At 34.5% G+C, this 26,551-nt stretch overlaps 1 protein-coding gene across 1 annotated transcript in view; it reads right to left on the bottom strand.

The window, feature by feature from the left end:
* LOC108359012 (defective proboscis extension response 1) overlaps nt 1-26,551 on the bottom strand; it is a 230,663-nt gene that overhangs the window by 111,888 nt on the left and 92,224 nt on the right. The window contains exon 2 of the mRNA XM_017610623.1: nt 19,397-19,554. Within this exon, the coding sequence (XP_017466112.1) occupies nt 19,397-19,554 (158 nt within the window). The remainder of the gene's footprint in view (nt 1-19,396; nt 19,555-26,551) is intronic.

The following is a 26,551-nucleotide window of genomic DNA, read 5'->3' as shown; positions in this document are numbered from 1 at the left end:
CATTTCACAAAAGATTTTTTTTTACATAATAAATTATTTTTGCTATTACTAATCAAAATTCTAAAAAAAACTGTCGGCCCACGCCAACGTGCACGCGTGCAATACGCAGCAGAAACGGAGGAGTGAAATACAAATTTTATGGTTTGTGGTAGTGTATTATAGTTACGGTGACCATCTGTACCAACTTTAATTTGAAGAACAGAGCTTTTTCTCATGATGGCGTTCTTTGACTTTATTAATTTTTCTAAAAATTTAATTGCCTTTGAAAGTTCTTGTTTTTGATAAGTGTCATACATTAGTACATTTATATGTTACAAAGAAAGAGCGAATAATACAAACAAGTTGGAAAGTTCATTTTTGTCCTCTAGATTTTCTGGTTAAACGAGTTCACTTACCATTCTTATCAATGTAGTAAACAAATAGAAAAATAAGGATTTTGCAAAGTTTATTATATTCTACGGGTTAGACATCGCGATAGGGATTCGCCAAAGCTTGTGATTGCCTCACTATATAGGGGATATAGAGAGTCACGTCTCAGCCAGAAGCCCCCATTGTGATATATTCTACTTTCCCATGTAAATGGTTCATTTATTTTCCCAGAAAATTCAAAGATTCTTAGTCCACTGGGCAATCGTTTAAGAGATGCTTGAGGCTACATTGTCGCAAATCGTTCCTGCACTGTGGTAGAAATAATTAGAGGGGAAACCATTACCTTCGTCTATTTCCATTGAACAATGTCCGTTGATAAAACCAACGTCTGAGATAATGGAGTGACAATCACGGAGAACTGGAGACTATATGTTTTCCATTATTTTCCGGGCCACCTGAGGTTGTATTGTTCAAATAAAACAGGACCTCGGCCATAGTTATGTACATATGTAGTTAATTTGAAGATAATTTGCTTGGCGGCATTTTTAGGCAGAATTGAACAGTTATAGACATAGTTCTCTCCAGTGGCATAGCTCTTTCCGAAATATTTCATTGCCCGGGGACCCAGATTACATTTTTTGTGCATCACATAGTCAAATCGCTTGGAAATATTCTTCTTTGAATTGCTACCTTCGAGGAGGTATTGTGGCACTGTAGATATTAAACCTAAGCCTAATTTTCAGAGAAGACGATGATGGAGCATTTCAGTTTTATGCTTAAGTGTAGTTCTCTGAATGGATGTTACTGCCGACTGTATTATTTAAATCAGAACCACTTCACCATACGCTCCTACGGTGCCCTATTTTAGTCAAGGGAAATTAGTCTCTGCGGCTGGTAATGTTTGTAAATTAGTTTCTTTTCAAAAAAAAGAGATTTAAAATCGTTCTGTGTGTATCTACTTGTTTACTTCGAGTTGTGCCATACGTGCCCTTCCATTCTTATTAGATTTTTGTGAGAAATTTTGTAATATGAAGAAGTTATATACAAAAAGATATTTTGAGTAGAGTATAGGAGTGAACAAGTTTTAAGGTCTTATTTTTGGTATCTTAATGAGAAATTTTCTGCTCTTTATCTTCTTGATAAAAATTTATCTATTCAGGTAAAGAAACTAATGACTGAATAAGCCACAACGCAAAAAAATATCCAACTGTTAGAATGATTTGGATTAAATTTCACGTTTAAATAATAACAAACTGCACAAATTGAATTAGTCTCCAACTTTTCATAACCTTATAAATCTTTGTGGCACACCAGAAAATTATTCAATTAAGCTGAAACCTTAAATGCAAATTCATCTTTATAAAAGGAATGTTATTGAAACCCGTTCTCAAAGTATTCGGAACATTTTTTTTTTAAATTGGCCATATACGGGACACCCGAACATACATATGGACATATCCTTTTCAGAATTTCTGGTATTATTTTAGAATCACCAGGATAAATAAAATGAATTGGTTGACATGCGTACATACAAAAATTTCGAAATTATATGCAAACGCCAAATCATTTTGACGCAATCAGCATTACAGAAGCAATTAAATATATCACGAACTAAACGACGAATTAAGGAAAGAAATATAGTGGAATAAATAAATCAATATGCATATGTACACACATTAATTATACGATGAATAGCAATTCCTCGCTTAATTCTTGAAGCATGAATAACAGCAACAACAAAATAGTCCCGCCCACGCACAAACACATACATACATACATACATGCTGATTTATACATATACCGACGACGAATCGACCCATTGACGCGTTCACTTTCATTTGCCAACAACAGTATTCTGATTAAATGGAACAACAGCGGCGCCAACACCAGCAACAATGCCACAGATAATCGTAATAAAAAGGACAACATCGCGTGCCCCTTCACATGTCCTTTGCAACTTCGTTCGCAACGGCTTTTCATTTTTTTTTTGTGCCAGACATTCGCGCAACCTTTCGCGACCACGCACGCCAATGTATGTAGGTACTCGCCTACATATGTATAATCCAACATTGTTGCTTTATATATGTATGTATGTATGTATGTATCTCACGATATACGAGCTGAAAAACCATGCAGCGTAAGTTGTTTGCGAGAAGCCATTTCCTTTTAAATTAAATCCACAAATGGCTGTGGAGACGCGAGTGTTGGCAGCGCTTAAGCCTCAAATATATAGCACGTATGTATGTACGTACATAGGAGCCAACGGAAAATACCCATGCACAAACGTACAAGCACACTTTGCGTCGCATGTGTGCACCATGTGGGTGTGCGCAACAACACAACAATCCGCTAGCGCCCTCTGCTCATTGTAGCATTTCCGGGTGTTTATGGCAGGTCCCCCACATTGGTGGCGCTACCACATTTAGAATGGCATAAGTGCCCTTTTAGATGTATGAGTATTGTCAAACCGCCAATTCTTCTCATCCCATTGAGCATTAGCCTGGCCGAGTGGCACTTGAGTGTGGGGGGGGAAATGAAAATAACAGCAGCAAATGAGCTGAAAAATTGTATCCCTAAACCACATATGAGCGTGTTGTTTTTGACGTGCTTGTGAATGTGTGTACAAGTACAAGTGTGCATGTGTGTGTGTGTGTGCCAATAAATTGTTGCACATGTTGCCTTTCATTGTTAGCATTTTTTTTATTTTTGTCCTCTGTTGATTGCTGAATACACGAAAAAAGGATAAAGTAGCGAATTTGCCCTCTTTTTACACTCGATTTGTGGCCTGAATTAGGAATTTGGATTTGCTGTGAGACGAGGATTGATTTGCAAAGTCATAACTTCTCAAGTTAAGCGCGAATTCGGCATCAATTTGGAAATATTTTGTGCTGATTACAAATGCATATGTATCTACATTAGGGAGCGTCACTCCCATATAAAAAAAAATTGGTTCCGTTTCCCATTGGTGGTGTAAAATGTATTATATTTTAAGGCTTAATAAAAATATTTCGAAAAATATTAAGATTCAGGTGAGCTGGACCGATTTGAAAATATGTACATACCTCCAAAAGTCGAGTTTTCATATGCTAAAAATTAAAAACAAATTTTATCAACGGCATGAAAATAATGAGACTTTTGGAGGCATTTTCAGGTCACGTAAATTTTAATATTTTTCTGAAAAATATGTTGGCGGAAGCTTTAAATTACAATACTTAGGTTTTATAATTACGGTGGCAAAACCACATTTTATTTTTGGTGATCCACTCTAATGTACATACATTGAAGCCTTAGAACGCGGCGCAAATTGCTGATTGTTATAATTTTATTTGGTGATACGAACATTTTATAGAATCATAAATACATACAAACATACAGTAGCGGAAATATAAATTGGAACCCGAAATTTTAACAAGTTTTGGCTATTTATCTTTTGTTAATTTAATGTTTTTTTATTTTTTAAATGCTAAAATGTCGCATGCCTATTTATATTTTCGGCACCGTATGTATGTATGCATGTATTTATGATTCTATAAAATGTTCGTATCACCAAATAAAATTATAACAATCAGCAATTTATTAATAAATTACGATATGTATGTATGTATGTATGTTTGTATGTATTTGCATGCAAGTGCTTCAGGCTTTCAATATCTTGGTGGTTAATTCGGCTGAACTTGACTTCTTTCTCCTACCAAAGGCATTCGAACGAGAAGACTCAAATCTTGGCTCTTCAAAAGCCATCTTCAGTAAAAATTTATACTGAAATAATTCCTGCACAACTGGAATGGATGGAGGCGTAGTGTCGCTGGCTGACTCCTATCTAAGCGAGCTGCAAAAGTAGGTGAATATTTCAAAGAGGGTAACGTCTTTTCTTAATGCAGGAAAAAGCTGACACGTATCTTCCAAGAGTTTCAGGCACAGCAGTCTATTGAAGACTCTCGAGAGGCTGCTTGATTTGCAACAGCAAAAAAAAAACAGATTTCTTGGCAGGGATTAAGATTTCTTGGGAGAGATTGACTCTCTTACAGCACACCTACTTGAAGGGTAAATCAATTTTTAAATATATGGAGAAGTATTTTAGAAACAACTGCTAGGTGGTTGGCGCCTTCCTAAATTTTTAATAAGTTTGGAGTCGGGCGTTTAATGCCATTTTCAGCTTATCAGCTTCCACAGTCCGCTCCGCCATTGAGCTAGAAAGTACTTTCTTTCCTTCAACCCGCCATATGAGAAGTCGTAAATCTTCGGCGCTTCGAATTCTTACTTTCCTCTATGGTGTAATTGCGAGATTGACAACCTCTGGAATAGGGGTCCAGTTAATATATTCGAGGCCGAGGTTTGCGATCGGAAATGGTCGAGAATTCCTTATCTCTCTATCCCTCTTGACTGTTTTTGATTATTCCCAAATCAGAGCAATTTTTGTTCTAGGAAGTAGTGAAATTACTTGACTGAAGAATGGGTCAGACTGGGCACTCTAAGGTATACTTTTAATGTACTGAGCGAAAACCCCGCAATGCAAAGTTGCCAGAAGTCGACCGACCGCGGATTGTTTTTTAGCTGGCCAAGCACAAACTCTCGTGCATTTCTTCTCAGCTGCCTTACCTTGAGAATACAAAAGTTTATATAGCTAGGCTCATGCTCCGTCGGCACTAACGAGGAACTCTGGTTTACGTACCGTTACCGGAAAATAAAGTATATATAGAAAAGTTTTAAAAAATGTATAAGGGAAATCATGTCTAAGTGAGTGAGTGAGTGATAAAGCTTTTAAATAATTTTTTAACGAATATTGCCGTTTAAGTTTTTTAGTAAATATATTTCATTATAAAATTGTTGAATATAAATATATTTCTGTAAACAAATTCAGTATGCACATTGCCCCACTACTTTTGCGCAAATGTATGCACACATTTGCAAGATGTACATACATACACGACCAAGTAAAGCTGTGCATTTGTATTAACGCAAGCAGCTTTTCTGCTCGAAAAAAGCCCTCCTGAATGCCCAGCGGTCGAGTTTGCACTTAATAAATTATCCTTGTTGCTTGCGTAAATAATTATAAATAAGTTCAATTCCATCAACGTCGATATAAATTTACATTTTCATTATTTACCACCTGCATTGTTGTAATGATTTTTTTTATTTTTATTTTATTTTGCAGATATACTTGCCTTCAATCGCTGCGTATGTGGTATTCACGCTCTATGAGTCGACGTGCCTTGCAGGTGAGTGCGTGAGTGGTTGTTGACTGAATTTTCACAGGTACTTATAATTATATACATTTACCTACATACATGCATATGTATCGTTAACCTTGGAAAAAAGTAAAGTGATTCACTTTTTCAATTAAATACATATTCTTTTAGTTTCGTATTTAATTTTAAATTTCCCCTTTACAAGAGCTTAACGTTTAGTTTTTCTATGTTCCACGCAAATTGTAAATTTTTTGCGTTCTTATTTTCATTGTGCGTATAATTTGTTAGTGTAGTTTTCTGTTTCGGTGCTGCCGCTATCACCTTGTATGAATTCGTCTTGAGCCAAAATATAGTAAACTGCGTTTTTAGTTTTTCGCTCTGACGTTAGGATTTTTCTAAAGGACTTTGTAATTTTAGAGTTATTTGATTAATTTCAAGAGTTAATTAATAAATTCAGTGCAATTTAGAATAACAACGTGGGTACCAAATGAATGAAAAACAATTCGGTTTAGTTAAAAAAAAATTAAATTTTTTGGTTCACAAGGACGAGAATGTACTGAAAATACCCTTTTAATAAATTTTATTTTTTTAAACTAATAAAGTTAGAAAAACGAAATTCGACGATATGTTCGAGTGTAATTAGTCCTTAACGTATAATTTTTTCAAAAAAAAAAAAGAAAAGTGCTGCAGATTTTCAAGGATAAAATTTTAAAAGGACATTTTCAATACCTACTCGCCTAATGCACCAACAAATTTTATCTGTTTTATTTTGCAGACTCTTCTCTTTAACTTAATATGCATACATACATTGCACTGACTTAAAAACAAAAATTGTTTAAGTAATTTTTTTCTTTATTCCGACTAAGTATCATCTAATCCTTAAAATCTCATAGGTATCCACGACGCTCAAGGAAATCCCAGTTTTACAAACGAAATATGATTTCTGCAACCGCAGCGCTTTAATTACTATAGATTTTTTCACTTTTCAATCAAAAGTAACTCCAAAACATTAGTATTACTCAATCCACAAATCAACCTAATTTACATGTGTTCATACTATGTATATACTTCCAAACATTTGTATCAACTACAATCTTTCCCCACTTTAAATTTAATTTTCCATGAACCTTCTCCTTCAATAGGAAGACTGTCAAATGTTTTCGTTGCTCACTTTGGTGGCCTTCGGCATTATTGGTACTCTACTCGTTGGTATTCAATACTATTTTTTGCAAGGACAAGCCTGGGGACTAAGTCGTATGTGGACCAAGGGTTGGCTTGTATTCTTTCTGTTTACAACGGTGCGTATCAAATGTGTTTACTAAAAAGGAAATGCAATAATATTTTCATTTCTTTCGGTTTTTGCAGTTCACCATATATTTCATAAATATTTATATGATACTTAAATCGCAGCTGAGCCCCTGGTATCGGTAAGTGATCATGAATAACTACTACATATGTAAATAGCTGCATTAGCAAAATGGTCAGATAATTTCACTGATGCCCCAGTGTACATATAAACTTTTGTGTGATTTCAGATTAGCTGAATTAGGGGATACAAGTTTTTTTTCCTTATGGGTAAGGCTTCTTCCGAATTTACCAAGATTCATATTTTCAAATTTCTTTCAAAATTCCAAATAGTTTTTTTTTTATCAACAATTGAAAATTTTTGCAGTGTTTTAGAAATTTTTCTTTGAAAGTAAGTGTCCGAATGAAACAATTTTTTGGTTGCAGATTTAAAAAAAAAAATTAACCTATACAATGAAATCATTTATCGTGATAAAATTTAATTTAACAATTTTCAATTTTCATGATTTTCCAAAAAGTTTGAAATGAAAGAAAAACAAATACTTATTAAATATACAAAGAAAAATTTTCAAACAATTTCAAAATGCCACTAACTTAATTAGTTGACCAGAGGAGTAATCAAAGTTTTGTTTATCAAAATATAATAAAAATAAAAATAAGAAAATCTTTTACGGTACCAACCGAAGCCACATATGGGTGAATATACGTTCATAGCTCTTTACATACGAGTATGTATGATCCATTGTAGGATTATGTGTGACCCATGAATTTCGGCGCATTCCCTAAAAATCCCCAGATGCGTTTTGCATTCATTCCAGTTGATACATACATATATGCTCGAATTTATTTATTTATTTGCGGAAATGCAATACGAAAAGAGCAAATCTTACTAACCACAGAGCCGGCGCATCATAGGAAAGCGCATAAAAACTAACGAGTAGTATAAAAAAAAATTGCACAAACAAAAATGGTAAATTGCCATTGGACAGATAAACGAGCGAAAGTCAAATAGTCAACTAGCCATGTCAACAAAAAAAGGAAAAACCAACTGGACAGCGAATCACAAATGCTTAGTTAGTTTTTTGTTTATTGTTCTTTGCTGCTGTGGATACGCTTAAGTGCTTTTCATTTCGGAATAACAGGGCTTAACCAACAGATTCTCGCATTCAAGAGCGCGTTTTGTAAACACACACTTGCACCTACGCGTAAATATGTGCATACATACATATGTATAACTTAAACGTTGTTACACACCTAGATAGAAATGTGATATTTTTTGATACTCGTGAGCCATAAGAGTACGAGTAACTGAATTGATGACTGCTCTAACGGCAACCGCATCTAAAAAATTCAAATATTTTCATTCGCAAACAAACCAGTGCGGTGCAGAGTTTATTCAGTTTTGTTCACAACGTTACCATTTTACCAAAAATGCCACTTTGTGACGTTTCATGAATCCCGCCACTATGTATTTGTACTATGTTGCCTTTTTTTTTTGTCTGCATATGCAGATGCAATGTGAAAGCTGGAGGCAGTGAGTCTTGTTGCCCGAATATGTTGGATGCTTTGCAGTAGCCGTGACAATGCTGTAATCACTTATTTCGCAATGTTGTTGTGCTAGTAGTAAATTCATTTTCCATTTTCCTTTTGCCATTTTCATTTATATGCAAACTCAATTAGTTGCAAGCGCTGAAATCACTTCTTTCGAAACACAGCAACTAAAAGAGAACCAAAAAACCGAAACGCATGAGATTGTTAGGTTTAGTACTCAATTTCCATGTCCAGACATTGTGACTACCATTTGCTTTCTTTGTATATAGTTTATTAGTTTTATTACTACTTCTGTATTTTCATTGCATTACAATCTTCAGTAGACATACAATACTCAAACCTGTATGTATTTATATTTGCTATAAATGTTTATTTATTCCATATAGTATATGAAAATGAAATTTTTTTCGTGTGACGGCGATGCCTGACCAAATGGCTGAACCGATTTCAATTCTGTAAAAAGCACTTTTTTGGACCTTCTGTGTGGAAGGTTTTTTGATTTTAAAAAATTCGAAACTTTTTGTTGTTGTTGCCAAAAAATGAAGAAAGCTGAGACGTCACAATTTCACAATTCCATAGAGAAACGGCTGTACCGATTTCAGGATATTCCTAAAAATTGGATTTACTTGCCGATTTGGCTCATATTTAGAATACAATTTAGCCAATTGAAAAGAAATATTTGGACTTAAAACATACACGATAGGTGGCCCTGTGGCCGAGATATCCCCAAAAAATATTTTACGCTAAGAGAAGGATGGATATCTACTATATATTTGTGGAAGTATGTATGTATGTATGTGCCCGGTTGCAGCCTAAACGGACGGACAGAATCGAACGAAATTTTGACAGAGTACTACAATGACACCGGGGACTATAATGGGGAGAAAATAACTGGGATTCGACAAGTGGGCGTGGCACCTCCCAGAGGCGTGAAATTTTTAATCAGCTGTAATTTCGGAACCATAAGACCCACGAGATTGAAATTTGGTATGCAGGCACAGCTATGGTAGTTGCTTATAGTAGGCTATAAATAAATGAGCTTGTAAATTTACTACAAACTGATTTTGGCGAAGTTCATTGTTCAATAAATGACTATAAGTGATCATCAAGTCAAGGAGCACGAATGGTATTTTTGAAGGGATAGTAGCCAAGAGTTCTAGCTTTAATTTAAGCCTAAGTGGAAGGTTTTATCACTTTTTGTTTCCTTGCCAGAGCTTCTCAAATATTGCGAAAACGCGATTTTTTGATACTTTCACCACGTTTTTCTTAAACCCTAAAGCTGATGGAAAATTTTTACTTACAGATGCCTAAAAGTCCATCAAAAGCAACTTTAACATTTTAGGAAACCAATTTTTTAAAATTTTTGTTGGCCTGTGTATTATTTGAATTAGTAAAAGTTTTTTTTTGGAAAAAGTTCAGTGAGGTCCCCCGAAATAGTAGCAACAGGAATCGGCGAAAGGGAGAAACTTGAGGGTTGAAATTGTTTCCAGGGTACCGTGATAAGTGTATAATTTAAAAAAAAAAAAAGTTTTGCAAGTATTATCAGTATTATCCACTTGGTAAGTAGTGCCGAAGGTTCTTAATGGTATTCGCTAACGATATGCTAGTCGATCGCCTACTAATACTATTCTATGGTACCGTAAAGTGTTATAGCGATTTTTGAATAGAAAAATCAATCCTAGTTCTGTATGCTGTAAGTCCCGCTGTTGATTCTTCTTCTTTTTCACCTCGTGCCATCCAAAATTGCCATCCAAAAATTACACACATGTCACATTAAATAACGCAATAATCCACCTACAGGGCAGGTATATTTCTCTCATTTTCTTCATTTACTATTCTCTAACCGCAGATGGTGGCAATCGGCTCGTGACATCAAGCTAATACTGGAAAACCGCAAACCCTTCCAATTTCGCCCCAATCGACGATTACAAAATCATCAACTCGCACAGGTGCTCTCTGACATGGCACAACAACAACAACAACAACAAGAGCAACAAAATGCTGGCGCTGCAACAGCACCAACATGCGTCGCACCACGGGCGACACCCAATCCCACAACACAACAACCCTACCAGCCAAATCAACCAATACAGCCAACTACAGCTGCCTTCAGCACAACGTGGCACGTAAATAATGTACCAATGGCACATGCAAAGACTTGCCATCACCTGCCCATCTGGCTTAATAGTATTGAGTTGCAATGCAGCGAGTTCAACAACGACGATGATGTAATGCGTTGTTGCGGAAAAAGACCGCTGGCAAAGGCTAACAGTAGAGGCGTTGCGGTGGCAATGCATTGCCCTAAACTAACAACGGCTGCCACAATTGAGATACCGCTCGTAGGTCGACCATACCAGCTCGAAACTGTGCTGTAAGCGTGAAATGTGAAAATGGTAGCGAAGCGTAGCGGGTAACATAACTGACAGACAGTTCGTTAATGTCAGAGATGGCAGTGCGCTTTGACGGGCTGTATGGAATATAATCGAAAACGCATTTGCATTACCGTTACCATTAACGTAACTGCAGTTGAGTTTCTAATGTCAAGATGTGATTTTGCTGGAATTTTGTCATAAACGAAATTGAATACTTGTGTAGTGGATGGGAGGTGAGTGCTTGCAATTTGAGATATGTAACTATAAAATTATTTGCGTAGAAAATTATGAGAGACTTGTGTAAACCATACTCATGCAAAGATGTAAAAAAAAAAATAAAAAATTGTTAAATTTTAAATGTCTGTACTTGCGAGTTTTTCAGACCCAAAAAAGTGGTTTTCATTCACCTGGAAAATGCTTCTGTAATACGGAAGGCGAAGGAATATAATATGATAGTGGACATATCGTCTTTGAGCCCATCATAAAACATGCTACGCCTTCCGAACATTGCCGTTACCATGAATTCAATCAATTTAGTATGCGTAATATTTACAGTGGGATTAGATTTGTATTGAAGAAAGTCTATTTAAATAGAATATCATTATGTCTATTTTTTCCCCCGAAGCTCAAAATTTGGCCTGAAATTGCTGGGACAGACGTCGCTAAATCGTCTCATCTCTACGTCCTGATCAATTAAATATACTTTTTCATGAGTCTTAAGGCGTTTTCATTTCTACTGAAAAATGTTACCTTCCCATAGCTCTCTAAGCACAAACAGTAATAAACGGGCAATGAAAAGGCAACATTTTTTTTAGAAACGAAAACGCCTTACGTAATTTCGCCTTATAGAGTCTGTCAATAAATTAAGTAGGAATTGGATGAAAATGTAGAAAAAAAGGGAAAGGGAGGGACATTTGGGAGAATTAAAAAAAAACATGTCTAAAGGTATGCAATCATTTATTTTGAAATCAAGTACAAACCACGCACTCTTACACGTGCTAATGAAGTAAGTATAAACACCAGAAAAGCAAGTGTGAACGCACCGGATTAATTTGAATTAATTTGGTCGAAAGTTACTAGTTTACGCTGTAATATGAACATAGTTTTAGAACCATTGTGAGTTAAATAACTGTTCTACCTTATTCCCACGCCACTGTCTAAGCTCATAGCATAGCAATTGGTTTAACTACTGCGCATAGAACTTTGACGCTGAATATAACCATTGCTTGGTTTTTACGTATTCAGCAGTTCTGAAAAATTACATAGAAAATTGTTTTTTTCAAATCTTTCCGGCAGAATCTTCCGGCCCCCCTTTTGATCTTACCCTCAACGGATTTCCATGATTTGGGACTTCTTTTGACGATGCATGATCAATATGCGAGTGAGCAATGACATGAGTTACTATGGCCAAGTCAGCTGCCGACCCTTGCTAGGCTCGGTAAAACTCTTTCTCGAACATCGTTTTTCGTTTCAATATAACCTAAAGCACCAACTACAATCATTGTTGGAGTTTTATAGGCGGTTGCTGCTTCAACGACCTTCGTTTTGCTGACATTACGTCCAGTACGGTCGGCATCACGTAATATATCAGTCATACCAGTTTTGTACCCAGTGAAGCATATAAGATGAACTGGTTAACTGGGACCATCCTTGAGGAAGGCCTTAACCTTACCACGATGATGGCATGAGCGCTTCTTTGGGTAGAAGCGAGGCGCAGTGATTTTTTGATGAGATATTTCTCAAAAACTTGTTCGACGCTTCCGAGCTACTGGAGCGACGATGACAGACTTCCATTTACCAAGTGATAACCTCAGTAAGCAGAATTTGTATTTCAAATGCGTAACTGAATTTTGACATAAAAACTGGTTAATATTTAAAATTAAGGCAACTAGCTTAACATTACCACTCATTGGAACACGTCATGTGGTCTATAATACATCCCAGGGGCTTACATTAACATTGGCTGCCACTCGATCAATGGGGTTCGCCATAGTGCACTTCTATCATAAAAAAACAGATGATCATAAAAGCCATTTGCCGCTCGGAAGGAGAAAAAACTTTGAAACACTTAATTTATGGGACAGCATAAAGGCCTCTACAATGCCCGCAGAGACTATGCAAACTCATTTAGCATTCATAAGATCAGCATTAGCTTCCCGTTGTTCGGGTTTTCAAAATTGATGAGTTTATAGTGCCTCTTATTGCCATTTTTTCAGCAGTTTCAGTGAAAATTTATGTTTTCCCATTTTACTTAAATTTTATTGAATAAATTGAGTAAAAGGTCCGAAATTAAAAAGAGCAATTTCTTAGGTTTTATTCATACGGTCCGTTATGTCGCTGGAACTTAATGCAAACTTTATTTATTGTTAGGGGGACATCGGCGTAGCCAGAATGAAATTTAGGAGGGGGGGAGGGGGGGAGGGGGGCTCGAACTTATTAGGCTGGCATTTCAGGGTACTATTTTATATATATATAAGGAAAATTTCAAAGTCAGGAGGGGAGGGGGGGGCTCGAGCACCCCCAGCCCCTACCTGGCTACGCCCATGTAGGGGGACCAATCCAGCAGGTGTACATATCAAGTCAACTTTTTAGAAAAAGATATTTAAATATTTAAAAACTAGCAGCGAAGATTTTTCTAGAACATTTTTCCCCCCTAAATTATTTAACTTCACAACAATATTTGTTAAATTTGTACGTACATATATTTATTAATCGTTACTTCTATTATATTTATATTACTATTATTATTATTATTATGCATTAAAAAGTCTGTCTGTCGTTCTTTCCTTCTTTTTTTCTTACAAAAATAACAAATACCTTAGTGTCAACTTCTATGGGAAATCTGCAGCGCTCAAAGACACCCCAGTGTAAATTAAATAAAAATGTTCATAATTCATCCCCTTGGGAAATGGACGCGCATCAGAAATTTAAGACGTGACTCCGAATAGCCAGCCGGCAATGTAACAACAATATATCATTTTCATGTTTTTTTGTTGTTTCTATAACAAATTTTTTACTGAAAAATTAAATTTATTGCCGAATATTTGCTAACAAGTGAAAAAAATGAATCGCTGGCAAGGGATTCGAGACGTCAAGTGTTAGGTGGAAAGCAAAAAGTATAAAAGTGCGTGAAATCATTTTACTCAGTACGAAAATGGCCAAGCAAAGCTAATTATTATGGAGCTAAATAAAATTGAAATTGCTTAACTATTGGTATTTATTGCTGACAAGTGAAGATGTTTTTAAAAGCGTGAGATGCTTGAAGATCAAATTGTTAATTGAACTTACTATTTTTTGGGGAGAATTTCAATAGAATATTTCATGAACGGGGTTTTTGCAATACTGAATCGGGGCTCCTTCGTTTTGCTCTCTTATAAAATTGAGGCCAAATTAGAGGGTTAGAAAAAACAATCATTTCAGGTTTTAACTTGTTGGGTGGTACTATTAAAAAAAATCAAGTTATTATTAGTTTTCGGTTTTATTTTAAACTTTTAGCGACATTTCCCCTTTTATAAGGATTTCTCCAAAAAAAAATTTAAAAAAATCACAATGGTAGCTCCGTGTATTGCGCAATATTTAAGTATAGTACGATGGGGTGCACTCTATAATCTTTTGAGTTATGACTTTTTTTTACACCGAAGTTGAGTAAAATGAGTACATTACCAATTTACAAATTTTTTAAATTTTTACTAGAATTTTTTTTAGTATGCAGTTTTGTAGCCCATTCAATTCTAATCTAGTAAAGTGCAAATTTTAAGCGATTGCAAAAAATTTTTAAATTCGTAATGTGTACTCATTTTACTCAACTTCGGTGCAAAGAATAATCATAGCTCAAATTATTGTAGAGTGCTCGGAGCTACCATTGTGATTTTTTGTAATTTTTTTGAGATAGCATATTTTTAAAAACTAATTTTTTGTCAAAAAATTTTTATTTAAAAAGTTTTTAAGAAAATGTGAAAAATTGTCTTTAAAATTTAAAGCTTTTTAGTCAGATTTTTAAGAATTTTTTGAGTATGGAATTTTCTAAATTTAATATTTTTTGTATAATAAAGTGCAAGTTTTAAGCGCCTGCAAAATCGCGTTAACTTTTAGTATTTTTTTCTGACGGCTTTTGTGGTTTTTTTTCATAAAAAAGTACAATTTATAAAAACTGGCGTTGCTGTTTTTTAATTTTCTTTGCATAAGAAACGGTCTCCATAAGAAATTCATGCTTGTATGCAAAAAAGTTCAAAAAGCCGTCACCGAAAAAAAAATCTCAAAAATCAACGCTTAAATCTTGCACTTCATATACTAAAATTATTAAATTTACAAAAAATTCTAAATAAACTGATTAAAAATCTAAGAATTTTAGTGAAAATTTCTTAAATTTTTTAAGTTCTGTATATAGTTTGAAAGTTTGATGTTTATGACTTTAGTTAAAGCAAGATCCATATTTTTATTTGAAAATAACAAAAAAATTTCTACTTTAAAAACCTTTGCAAATATTTAACAAAAATCACTGCTCCCCACTGTACATACATATACTATTTGAACGAATTTTGCGAGTGCCACGTTGGGCATAGAACCCCTCAAGCCACGAAAAACAATAAATCACTTAACACTTAATCGACAGCAAAGTCAGCAAAATTAATTTTCGAAAAAAAAAAAATTTTTTTTTAAGATTTTAATATCCTACATTTAGTCAGTTGTAAATCACATTCCCGTCCCTGGTAGCAATGATAGGATAGCACAAAAGCGAAACAAGATAAAAAAATCGTAACTCTGTAGCAAAGTGTGTAAGTTTTTTTTAGTTGATAAGAGCAGAGGCGTTCATGAATATACATACATATGTACATAAGATCATTTAGACGAAGCATTTAAAGTGCGTCTGCGCTTGTTCCCTATGCTGCAGATGGTAAGTATGCCATGTGATTGATGGTTCATAAATTAGTCATTTTGGCTGGTTGTTGTCGAATTTGTCGTTATTTCGTGATAGCTGTAAAATATGTACATACATACATAGGCAAAAGGTGAAGGGAAAAAAGCTAAGCAGTGACAGCAAGCTGATTCATAAGTACATAACTTTTTTTTGATGCTTGCACTACTTTCTTGACGGTAATTTGTCGTGTGCGTTGCTTGCCAAAGGCAATATCGCTTTTCTCGTCAATTTGGGCATTCATAGGGAACCACATGCATACATACATATATATATACTATGTATACGACTTATATCAATACTTACATATATACACTGAGGGAAAACTGAAATGTTAAAATAACTCCGATCACCGTCATTTTTACAATTGTGCAAAGTTCAAGAAAACCTATTTGATTTAACATTTAAAAATGACCACATAACAATTTTAAGGTTGATTTAACAATTCAATAGTCGATCTAACTAGAAATAATTTCAAATCAACATTGTTTCAGTTTTCTGCAAAATAACTAAAAGTCATTTTTACTTCCACACTGTTATTGTTAATTTGAAATTGCAACATTGTCGAATCAAAGTTGTTTTGCGGTAGATCTTACTTTCTTGAATTGTATCTAGCAACAAAACGTACATATGAATAACGGTTCCTGGTTTACTGATCTACATTACTGCATGAAAAGAAGCTTCATTTGCGAAAAATTTTTGACGCGTGAAGTTCGGTTGTGAAAGCAAAAATTTAAAAAGGTGATAATCAAAAGATTTTTATAGAAATGGAAAGTGAGGAAGTTTTTGAAAATGTATTCTACGCAATAGGTGGCGAAGTGATTAATATAACTCCAGCTTCTGGCGAAGTGATTAATCTAACTTCAGGCTCTGGCGAAGTTATTAATACTATAACTCCAAATTCATTTCTGAGCGAGGAAGAAAACGACGACCACAAATTAAAGGCGCTTTTAAAAGGTTTTGGTATGGAAAATGTGTTTGAATATTTAAAATGTGAGTATTAAAGAATAAATAAAAGTGCAGTGTAAACATTTTGTATGCTTAAATCATTGAATCCAAAAAAAGATAGTTTTCCTGAGTGGTTTCATGAAAAATCTATTTGCGATAAATCATCTAAAGTCGAAATATACAGTGGCGAACATAATTGAGTGTATGGTGATTTTTTTTATTATTATTCATGCTATTACGATATAAACCAAACTTTATACAATATTTAGAAAATATGAAAAATGTTTAATTATACAGTAACATCGCCTATGAGATTTGAGTAAAACAAGTGTAAATTTTATGTGGCTAAAGAATCGCGTTGAGTTTTAATAACTATTTTGCTGACGGCTCTTGCGTTGTTTTTTTCTTATAAGAAGTGCAATTTATAAAAATTGGCGTTGATTTTTTTTAATTCTTCCAAATGCTCTTGTGCTTATTCTTCCACAAGAGTGCAAAAACAGTGCATCCATGCTACTGCATACCGAAAACTTTTCTAAAAAATTAGGTCAAAAAGTTCAACTTTTTCTTGATTTGTATTGCGTTTGGTTTATATGGTTTTGGTAAAAGCAAACCTCGAAAGCATTACCTCGAGAAGCAGTGTAAATATTAAAAAAAAACACCATGTGCTCAGTTANCACTGCGACTTAATATGAGTGCATGTGTTTATACTATACTTTTACGCTTCCAGGCGGCATAATGTGCTTGTGATTGTGACGTATTAGCATTGACATCAGAGCCGATATGAGTCGTATAAGTATGTATGAATGTACATACGTATAAAAGGATTTAAATGCGCCGTACTGGTCGGCAGCAGCAGCGTTGCCGTTTTGAGGAGATTTGGCAACGGAAATAACGTAAACTAAGAGCATAGGTAAATACATACATACACATCGGGAGCAAATAACTCTATATAGTGCATAAACTTATATATATTTTTACACGTACATAAATATATGTATATACAAATGTATATATATCCACCGGCAGCATAACGTTATTGGACATAAGCACGCAAATGCGTGACCAGTTAAGATAAAATCTAATAATTTCGAACTTTCGTAGTCGTGATAATCATGGCAACGTAGACGCAAACAGTATAACGAAACTACAGAGAACAGCAGAAAAACAGCCTAAGGAAATAAGCATCCAACAGGTTAGCTGGCAAGATGGATCAGTTAAAAGCAAAAGAGGATATACGTACCTATCCATACGACATTGATTGAAGTGAAATTGAAAGCGACATAGTCGATATGGATTCTGTTGATTTAATAAGCGAAATTAAGCTGAGACCTTAATCAAATGTGATGCATGAGCGACGCTTAACTTTCACCCTTTGCACACCAGAGGCAACTGCAACGCCTACGCTTCCGCCAATGCTAAGGGCGACGATGCGTACCGAAGTCAAGGATATAAAGGATGTGAAAGCTAAATGTTGAATGATTGGCATACATGCACACATACTTACATACAAAGTTCAGACGTACATGCACACATACTTACATAAAAAGTACAGACGTAAAAAGTACAGGCGTACATATGTATGTGTGAACCTTCTTCATACCTCGATGAAGGTAAAGTTCAATTAAAGTGGTAAGTTATGATAAAATATCTGTCCTCTTTTCCTCTGCTTTGTCAATCGTCTTAGTAATTTATTTATTTAATACGACAAATCGACACCTGAGTGGAAGACCGACCTATCTCGGCAACAAGTTCGAAACGCTCTATCTCAGAAAACTTTTCAAGAGCACCCTAGTTCAGAATTTGATTGAAGAATGCCCTATCTCAGAATTCGGTTCAAAAATGCCATAACTCAAATGAAAATGTATTTTAAAATGTGCTGAGCTAGAGCGTTTTCGAATCATATTCTGAGGCAGAGCATTCTTCAGCCAAATTCTGAAACAAGGCATTCTTGAAAAGTTTTCTGAGATATGGCGTTTTCTATCTGTAAGAAATTTGTGCCACTAAATGGATCAAAATTGAAGGCAATTTTCAAAAATTGTCTTATACGAAATATAATCACAACAAACACAGTCCTAGAATTGGACTTTTAAGAATACCAATATGTGTATGTCGGCCAACAAAGTTTTGCCGCATGGCGATGGTAAGAAATAGACGTCCCGAAGCTGCAGTAGGCAGTTGGCATGTTTTCAAAGGCAAAATTTGTTGATCGCAATTTTTTATACCCGAGTGCACTTGTTCACAAGGGGTATTATAACTTTGCTCACATAATGATTGTTTGTAACTGCCAAAACGAATCGAGGTAGATATAGACAAATGTATACATAAATGATTAGAATGAGAAGAGAAATCGATTAAGCGGTGACTGTCTCGATAACTCGAGCAAAAATTGAGATATCTTAACGAAACTTATATCTGTACTTCTTTTCAGTGTAGAACGGACGTTGTTGTAAATGGGCAAAATCGGATAGTAACCACGCCTACCTCACATATAATGGTAGTTTAAAGAAATACGAAATTTTCGATAAATCTGTAAACACTGAAGCTTATTTATTCAAAATTTATGTTTGCGGTACGGTACCGACGATTATTGTTGCCTGCCATGTAGCGGTAGCTTTCGGAAAGGCGAAAAAACTATACTAAATGCCTGCGCCTTTTTTTACTTGTTTTCTTTTTTTTTTTAAACTTCTACTAAAATACTTCACTTTCACTACAAAAATACTTCATAATTTTTTCGTTCAAATACTTACATCTTTATCGCCCAACCGCTCAACGCGACAATGCAAAAATCCCGTTTGCCCTACGGTCACAGTCAAATTTCGCGGCACATCGAAGTCGAAATAGGGCAGAAGATTCGCAGGCGACACAGTAGTTGTGGAAGTTGTAGTCGAGTACGAGCTCAGCGATTCTGTAAGAAAATCAAAGAAATTTAATTTAATTTAACTTAAGTGTCAAGTGTTTAATTTATGTAAAAGCAAAAATCTAAGCTGCAACATAAAAAAAATATTTAAATTTCGACAAAATAAAAACTTTCCATTGCATAAGCACTTGAAATGCTGTTCCAATTCTGTAATTCCTTTCTGCACTTGTGAGCGCAAATTTTATAACTTTAGCTGGACTAAATTTGACTTGGCTTTTTTGTTTGTCTATTTGTCGCTTTTTCCGTTATGTTGTTGGTTTTAGTCCTTCAAGATCTGCGCATTCCCACAAGCGCAAATATTTAAGCAAAGGAAATCATTTAAGTAAATACATATTAAATAAAAAAAAAAATCTTCTTCACAATTTAGATGCGAGAAACCAACCAAAAACAGTGACTTGTCACATACATATGGCACACATGCTCACACACACAGGCACTACTATATACACACATCCATTTTAAATTTTTCCAGTTGCTTTCCTGACGGGAAGAATGTTCTTTGGAGGGAAAATATTAATTTTTTTTTTGTTCCTTTAACCACTTTACGTGCGCCTGAGAAAAAAAGCTACATCCTTGCAAGCGCCACACGATGCTAAGGCGCCAAAACAAGAGATAAAACGTAAGTGAACGTATAAAAGTTGGCTGGCGACGGCTAAAATTATACTCGTAGGTGATGAAAGTGAGAGCAGGAGGCATAAACTGTCGATGAGCGTTCAAAATAACGATTTTCAGAGGTTTTTTTTTTGTTTACTGAATTTATACGCACATCCGCGCGAAATCATCGAAAGTATGCAAGATGAAAATCCCCTGAGGGGCGATACAAGTGTGCGTTAAAAGTTTTCAACATTGTTCTAGCGCGCCCGCTTAGCCATGCTCCGTTTGCTATGCATCTTATTTAAGCCTTTGAAATACTTTCAAGGTTTTACTTATTTCAACTCGTCTGCGTGGATTTTCGAGTGGCAAACAAGCTGAGTGACGAACAAGTTCAGCGGCCAAACAAAAAAAAGCAACAGCTTGAAAGAGTTAAGGCTCCGTTATGCATACTTGGCATGGCTTGAGAGCTGTCACATAAGAAATCTGTTAAATGAGCCTCGCGTGTAATCGGTTATCGAACGCACAGCACTACATACGTAGAAGTCTGTTGGTTTTTGATTTCTACGTAAAAATGGTATAGCAGTGCATGCAATGCCAAGTATGCATAACAGAGCCTTTAAGCTATTGGCCTGCGTGCGTAAACATGCTTTTAACCCATTCTTAGAAAAAACGCAAGAAAAGAATGAAAAGAAAATGCATTTTGAGATGATAGCTTATTCTTTTCACCTATCCATATGCACGTAGTGTGTATTAAATGTGTAGCCATGCACAAGGCACGTGTGAGTATTAAATTGACAGATTGCAACTTTTTAAATTTTTTTTATATACATGTATGTATGTGGGTATGTATGTATGTATGTATGTATGTATGTATATGTTGCCTATGAATTAAAAAAAAAAAATGCAACAGTCTAGCGCCTTCGTCTTGGTCTGCAGGCTGTATCAGAGATACAGCCGCTAAATTTAAACGTAGAATACGTGGTATAGTTAAGAGCGAATCCAAGTCAAAAACGAAAGCAGACACTAAGAAAAAAATATGGATAACAAAAGCGATAATAATATCGATAGAAAAATCGATAAAAATATCGATCAAAAATCGATGAAAATATCGATATCAAAATCGATGATAATATCGATAGCGAAATCCGTAACAGAATCGATAGAATTATCGTTAACAAAATCGATAAAAATATCGATAACAAAAGCGATAACAATATCGATAGCAAAATAGATAAAAATATCGGTAACAAAACCGATAAATTTTGGAAAAAGTTTGGAAATCTGAATTTTTGGGGTTTTTTGTTGTAGAATGCACAATATTTTTCTAAAAAAAAAAAAATGCGCGAAAAATAAAATAATCAAAAAACTGTTCCCTGTATTGCAAAAAGCTCGCTGTACCTAAACTATGATTGACTGTATTTCTTGTAGGACTTTTTAATTTATTTTTTTTTTTTTGGGTCACTCAATACCACGTGCGGCTAATTGGGTGATTACCTTATACGCCTAATTAAGGGTTAAATATAGGTACAATCAAATATATTATCTATCATTATTTAACTAGAGGCTGACCACAGCTCAAATTTAATTAAGCAGGGGAATATCATATCTTAATTTATTCACATCACTATGGTTATTATCACCCACACAGAAACAGCTAGTAGGGTCAACCTTCAACCAATTTCTACGTACCGAGAGGAGAGAAGTGAAAATTAATTTAAAATTGGGACGGTCGCAAAGGTTTTGCGACATTTTTGGGTTACTTTGAGCACAAATTTGGGTTCCCTTTAAACAGGGAAGCGACCTGTTCAGGCCAAACATTGTCATAGAAAAGACAAAGTTATAACGCCAACAGTGATTATATTAGAGCAGCATGCTCCATCCAATAGAAAAAAGACAAAGAAGCGGTCAAGTATTTAAGGTAGTAAAAGGTTTTGTGTGCTTTGATCTGGCATTAGCAACACCTCTAACATCAACTTGAATCATAAACGAAGAACAACTGCTGCTATCACGCTCAACAAATCCAAATCTCGCCTTTTCCATAACCTAGAAGCATGGATAATGTTGAGCTAAATTAAAAAACTTTGGGAGCTTTAGGAGCTTTTGAGTGGACTCTAGCATTTGAAGAAGTTGGCACGCCGAACTGTATGAGCTTTGAAATAACAGATATGATATTATCACTGCTATAACCATCTAATGGTAATCAAGAAATCCGGCACCAATGGGTGGATAATGAAAACAAGAACGCCAATGAAAAGAACAAGTTAAAAAAGAACTTCTCTAAATGTACCTAAGTGTTTTGGTGCCATCTAAACATATACAGAACTTCAATGAAATGACAATGAAGCCAACTAAATTGAAGATGTTGAGCAAAAATAAGAAATTTTATTGAAGAAGTAAATACCACCTTCCGCGACATTTGTAGAAAACAAATGCAAGAAAGAACAATAAAAACTGATGTATCATAAAAAATCTCATAGCATACAAAACAAACAAAATAGTATTGATGTATATATGTGAATTTACACTCAACAATAGTGGAAATATTTATTTTGCGTAGTACATATCATAGACAAAAGACAATAAAAGCAATAAATATGCGGCGACACACTCTTTTAGAGTGTATCATAAACAAAGTTGAGAAAATGGCAAAATTTGCATATGTCAGCGGTTATTCCGTTGAGGTTTACAAAATATTGCCACAAACAGGAATCTAGTTAGTGAGTTTTTATGTGTCTGCATACTAACGTAAATATGAGCATGTACATATGAGAGCAAACATTCTAGCATATGTACATTAGATTGGGTCGCCAAATTATACCACGTAGTTTAAAAGCCTACTTTAAGAGGCTATAAAATTTAAAAAATTGTGAGTCCAGTAAACAGCCAAATTTTTAGTTTTTCATTATGTATTTAATTATGACTGGATTTTCGTTGATATACGTACATCTTTCTAAGATCCCATCGACCTAAAGAGCTCATTAGCCTACTAAGTTCTAACTAGTAATTTTTTTCACCAGAAATTGAAATTTTTTGGAACCGTAAAAGCAATCAAATAAACAGAAAAGTTACACCGGCCTAATTACAGTGGATCACAAATTTTAGTTTGGCTTTTGTTCTCCAGACGCCACTATCCAATTTCTGTTTAGAATTGCTCGGTGATTCCGAAAATCGAATTATTATTTTTTCTATGGGTACGTTTTGGAGATATTTGCAATTTGCCGTTATTCAGCTTACAACAAAAAATGGTTCCACAATCACGTATATCTTACGTCAAATCAAAGCTAGTAAAATTCTCCATGAACCATATATACATCACTTACCCATAGGACTGATAGTTTTTGACAAATTAATTATTCGTTCCATTTTTTTAATTTTTAATGGGGTAGAAAATTAGTCATTAGAATTTAGTGGGCTAAGGAGCATAGCTAAACGGGAGCTTACAAATACATTTTTGGTACTCAAAAGTATTTTTTCGGCGATGTATAACTTCCTGAACTCGAGTCATAAAAAAATTTTCCATTTTGGTTTTTATGATCCCACTATCTTCGCACAGTATGCTTTAAAACTGAGCGGGCAGCTGTTTTATTGTATGGGAACCAACCCACTCTAATATATGTTTATATTAGGATACCTCACCGAAAAAAAAAAATATTTTACTAAAAGTGAATTTTTAGGGCTAAGTTAGATCGAAAATTTATATATATTTCTGAATAAGAGGAAAATTTCCTTAATAATACTCGAATAGTCGTATTTATTAAAGTTGTGAATGCAGTTTTCTACACTGAATGAAAGCTAATACAATACTTAACTAACTAAACTAAGTTAAAAGTTGTACACTTAAACGCATTTTTAATAAAAACAGTATAGCAACATACTTTAGCTTCAAAGGTTTTTATTAAGCAGAATCCAGCTGTCAAGAAAAATTACAAAAAATATTTTTCACTATTTCTGTTGCTTGATTAACTACTTTGCTTTTGCTATAACTTTTCTTAAAGAAATAAGTATACAAGCATTTTTTTCTTGAGGGCTGCAAACCGATTTAAGAAATTTTGATAAAAGAAAATTTCTTTTCTCGAAACAGCCCTTTACCTGAAAAATAAAAATAAAAAATTTATTTTATAGTGAATTGTTTCGTGCTAAGAAAAGCTTGTATTTCAAATTGGTTAAAGTAAATAATTTTAGTGGAAAAATATTAATAACTGCAAAAATATTAATCAAAGTTTTAGAAATTGACGTTACTTTGTTTTGATGATTTTCAATAAGTACTCAAAACAAACAGGTATACAAAACTTCGGTAGGATTCAGCTTCCCGAGGACGTTAAAAGGAACTATTCATAAAATTTTATGATTTTTTGGGTAGTTGTTTAATATTTTATTTTATTTTATTTTATTTTTTTTATACGGTGAGCTACTCTTATGTACTAGCGTAAGTATAAACTCCATGCGCCTGATTTGTCAGCAGACTCACTGAGCTGGCACCGAGATTTATGGCAAGTTAGACACATGTTTGTGTGTTAACGCGTAAAATGAGCTGTAGGAGTTATAAAGCCATGTGGCATATTTTAATGGAAAAACTTTCACAATTTTATTACAAGAAAATAATAATAACAAAATTGTGTAAACTATTTGAGTAGAACATATGTACTTACATCTGTAGGTAAGTTGTCAATATATGTACATTTGGATGTGTACATAAATCTCTGCAAAAAAATTCAACTAATCCTGGATGATTCTGGGATATGTTGGAAGCAAGCTTGCGACTTGTATGACATGTGATACCTTTAAACGGAGCCGGAGTTAATAAAGTCATATCTAGAACCTTCGTAGGTGGAATTTGATCTTAGAAATTTTACTTGTTTTTGTTATTTTATGGCCTTATAACAATTATATTCAACAATTTTTAAAATAACAAAAACAAATAACTTAAGGACGAGCACACCTAAAAGTTAAACCTTCTAATAATAGAAATATTAATAAAAACCAACAAAACCAACAACCACATGATCAAGTTTAAATAGCACTGGTATAGCGGCGCTTGATTGTAGTTGGCTTAACAAATGAAATAGTGGAAAAAAGCAACACGAATTCACATGGCGAACTTAGCGCAGTGCGTAGGCAACTGGCTGAGTCAGTGGGATAGTCGATTCGAATCCTATTGAAAGAAGTCTGATGAGGAAATGTGGTGATTTCCGAAATAGCTATCACTTCTACCATTTTTTCAAATTATTGTTGCTTTTCCACAATAAGTTCTTCATTAAAAGCGGCCTCAAGCTTAATAAAAATTGTTGATTAGAAATTTTACGAAAATAATATTATTATTTGTTATTTTGATAAATTAATAAAAAAAAAAATTATATTTGCAGCTTTCGCAAAATGAGTTGCTGGGCATTAAAGGAGATCCAAATTCAGTTTTTACTGCGGGAGAGTTATTCATCGAGCTCAATGAGCCCACATGGTTTAAAGGCAGGCGGCGAGTCAACTACCCACTTAATATACCTGGTATGAGGTAGAAATTTATTGGGAGAATCATTATCTAACTGACCAAGGCTGCTGCGGAAAGAGCTGATATTTATTTAAATTGCCGTCAAGGCTACTTAGCCAATGGTTAACATAAAAATCCCACCTCCGCATGTATTCTACACTGCCGTACACAGGGTTAGTATGCATTTTCTGGCCCATAAGGCATTTCGCAAATAATTTCATTATCTTATGAACTTGCTAGAGGGCAATGAAAAAAGAGAAGAGCACCTCACAGTGGTGTAAACGCGAAATTTATTACAAAAAAAAAGTCTCCTGCCACCAAGTCATTCGAGATTTTCCTTTTTTTTTCTAATTGGAATTTAACTATATATACAAACTCTTAGTAGGTTTAAGGAGGTACTTTTCTAAATATGTATTTCTTTGTATTAAAATGTTTAGTGCAGATTGTAGAGAAAACAGCAATTTATAAAAAAAATCGATCCTCGTGTTTCAGTTAAAAAATGTTACATAAAAAGAACTAGTTGAAAGCGATTGTAGGGTTGCCTTAAAATGCAAAAAATTTCTAATGTTATTAAAATATATTCACCAAATTTGTTTTTTTATTTTTTAGTTATCAGTTTTATAGCAAAATAAATTAGAGCAATATAGTGGTTAAGAAATCGCGTTGATTTTTAATAATTTTTTTGCTGACATTTTATGTACAAACTTACATATCGACAGCTGAGTGGCAGATCGACCCATTACCGCAGCCGGCACGCCATATCTCAGAAAACTTTTCAAGAACGCCCTTTTTCAAAATTTGGTTACGTCCTATCTCAAAATTTAGTTGAAAACGGCGATCTTCCACTCAGCTCTCGATGTGTGGAAGAAAATTCCTAGCATCGTCAACAAAAAAAAAATATGAAAAATC

Source organism: Rhagoletis zephyria, unplaced genomic scaffold, assembly GCF_001687245.7.
Source record: "Rhagoletis zephyria isolate East Lansing unplaced genomic scaffold, Rhagoletis_zephyria_1.1 Rzeph_scaffold_00324, whole genome shotgun sequence".
Taxonomy (NCBI): Eukaryota; Metazoa; Arthropoda; class Insecta; order Diptera; family Tephritidae; genus Rhagoletis; species Rhagoletis zephyria.
The sequence above is the reverse complement of the archived record's forward strand: the minus strand, read 5'-3'. Positions and strand labels throughout refer to the sequence as shown.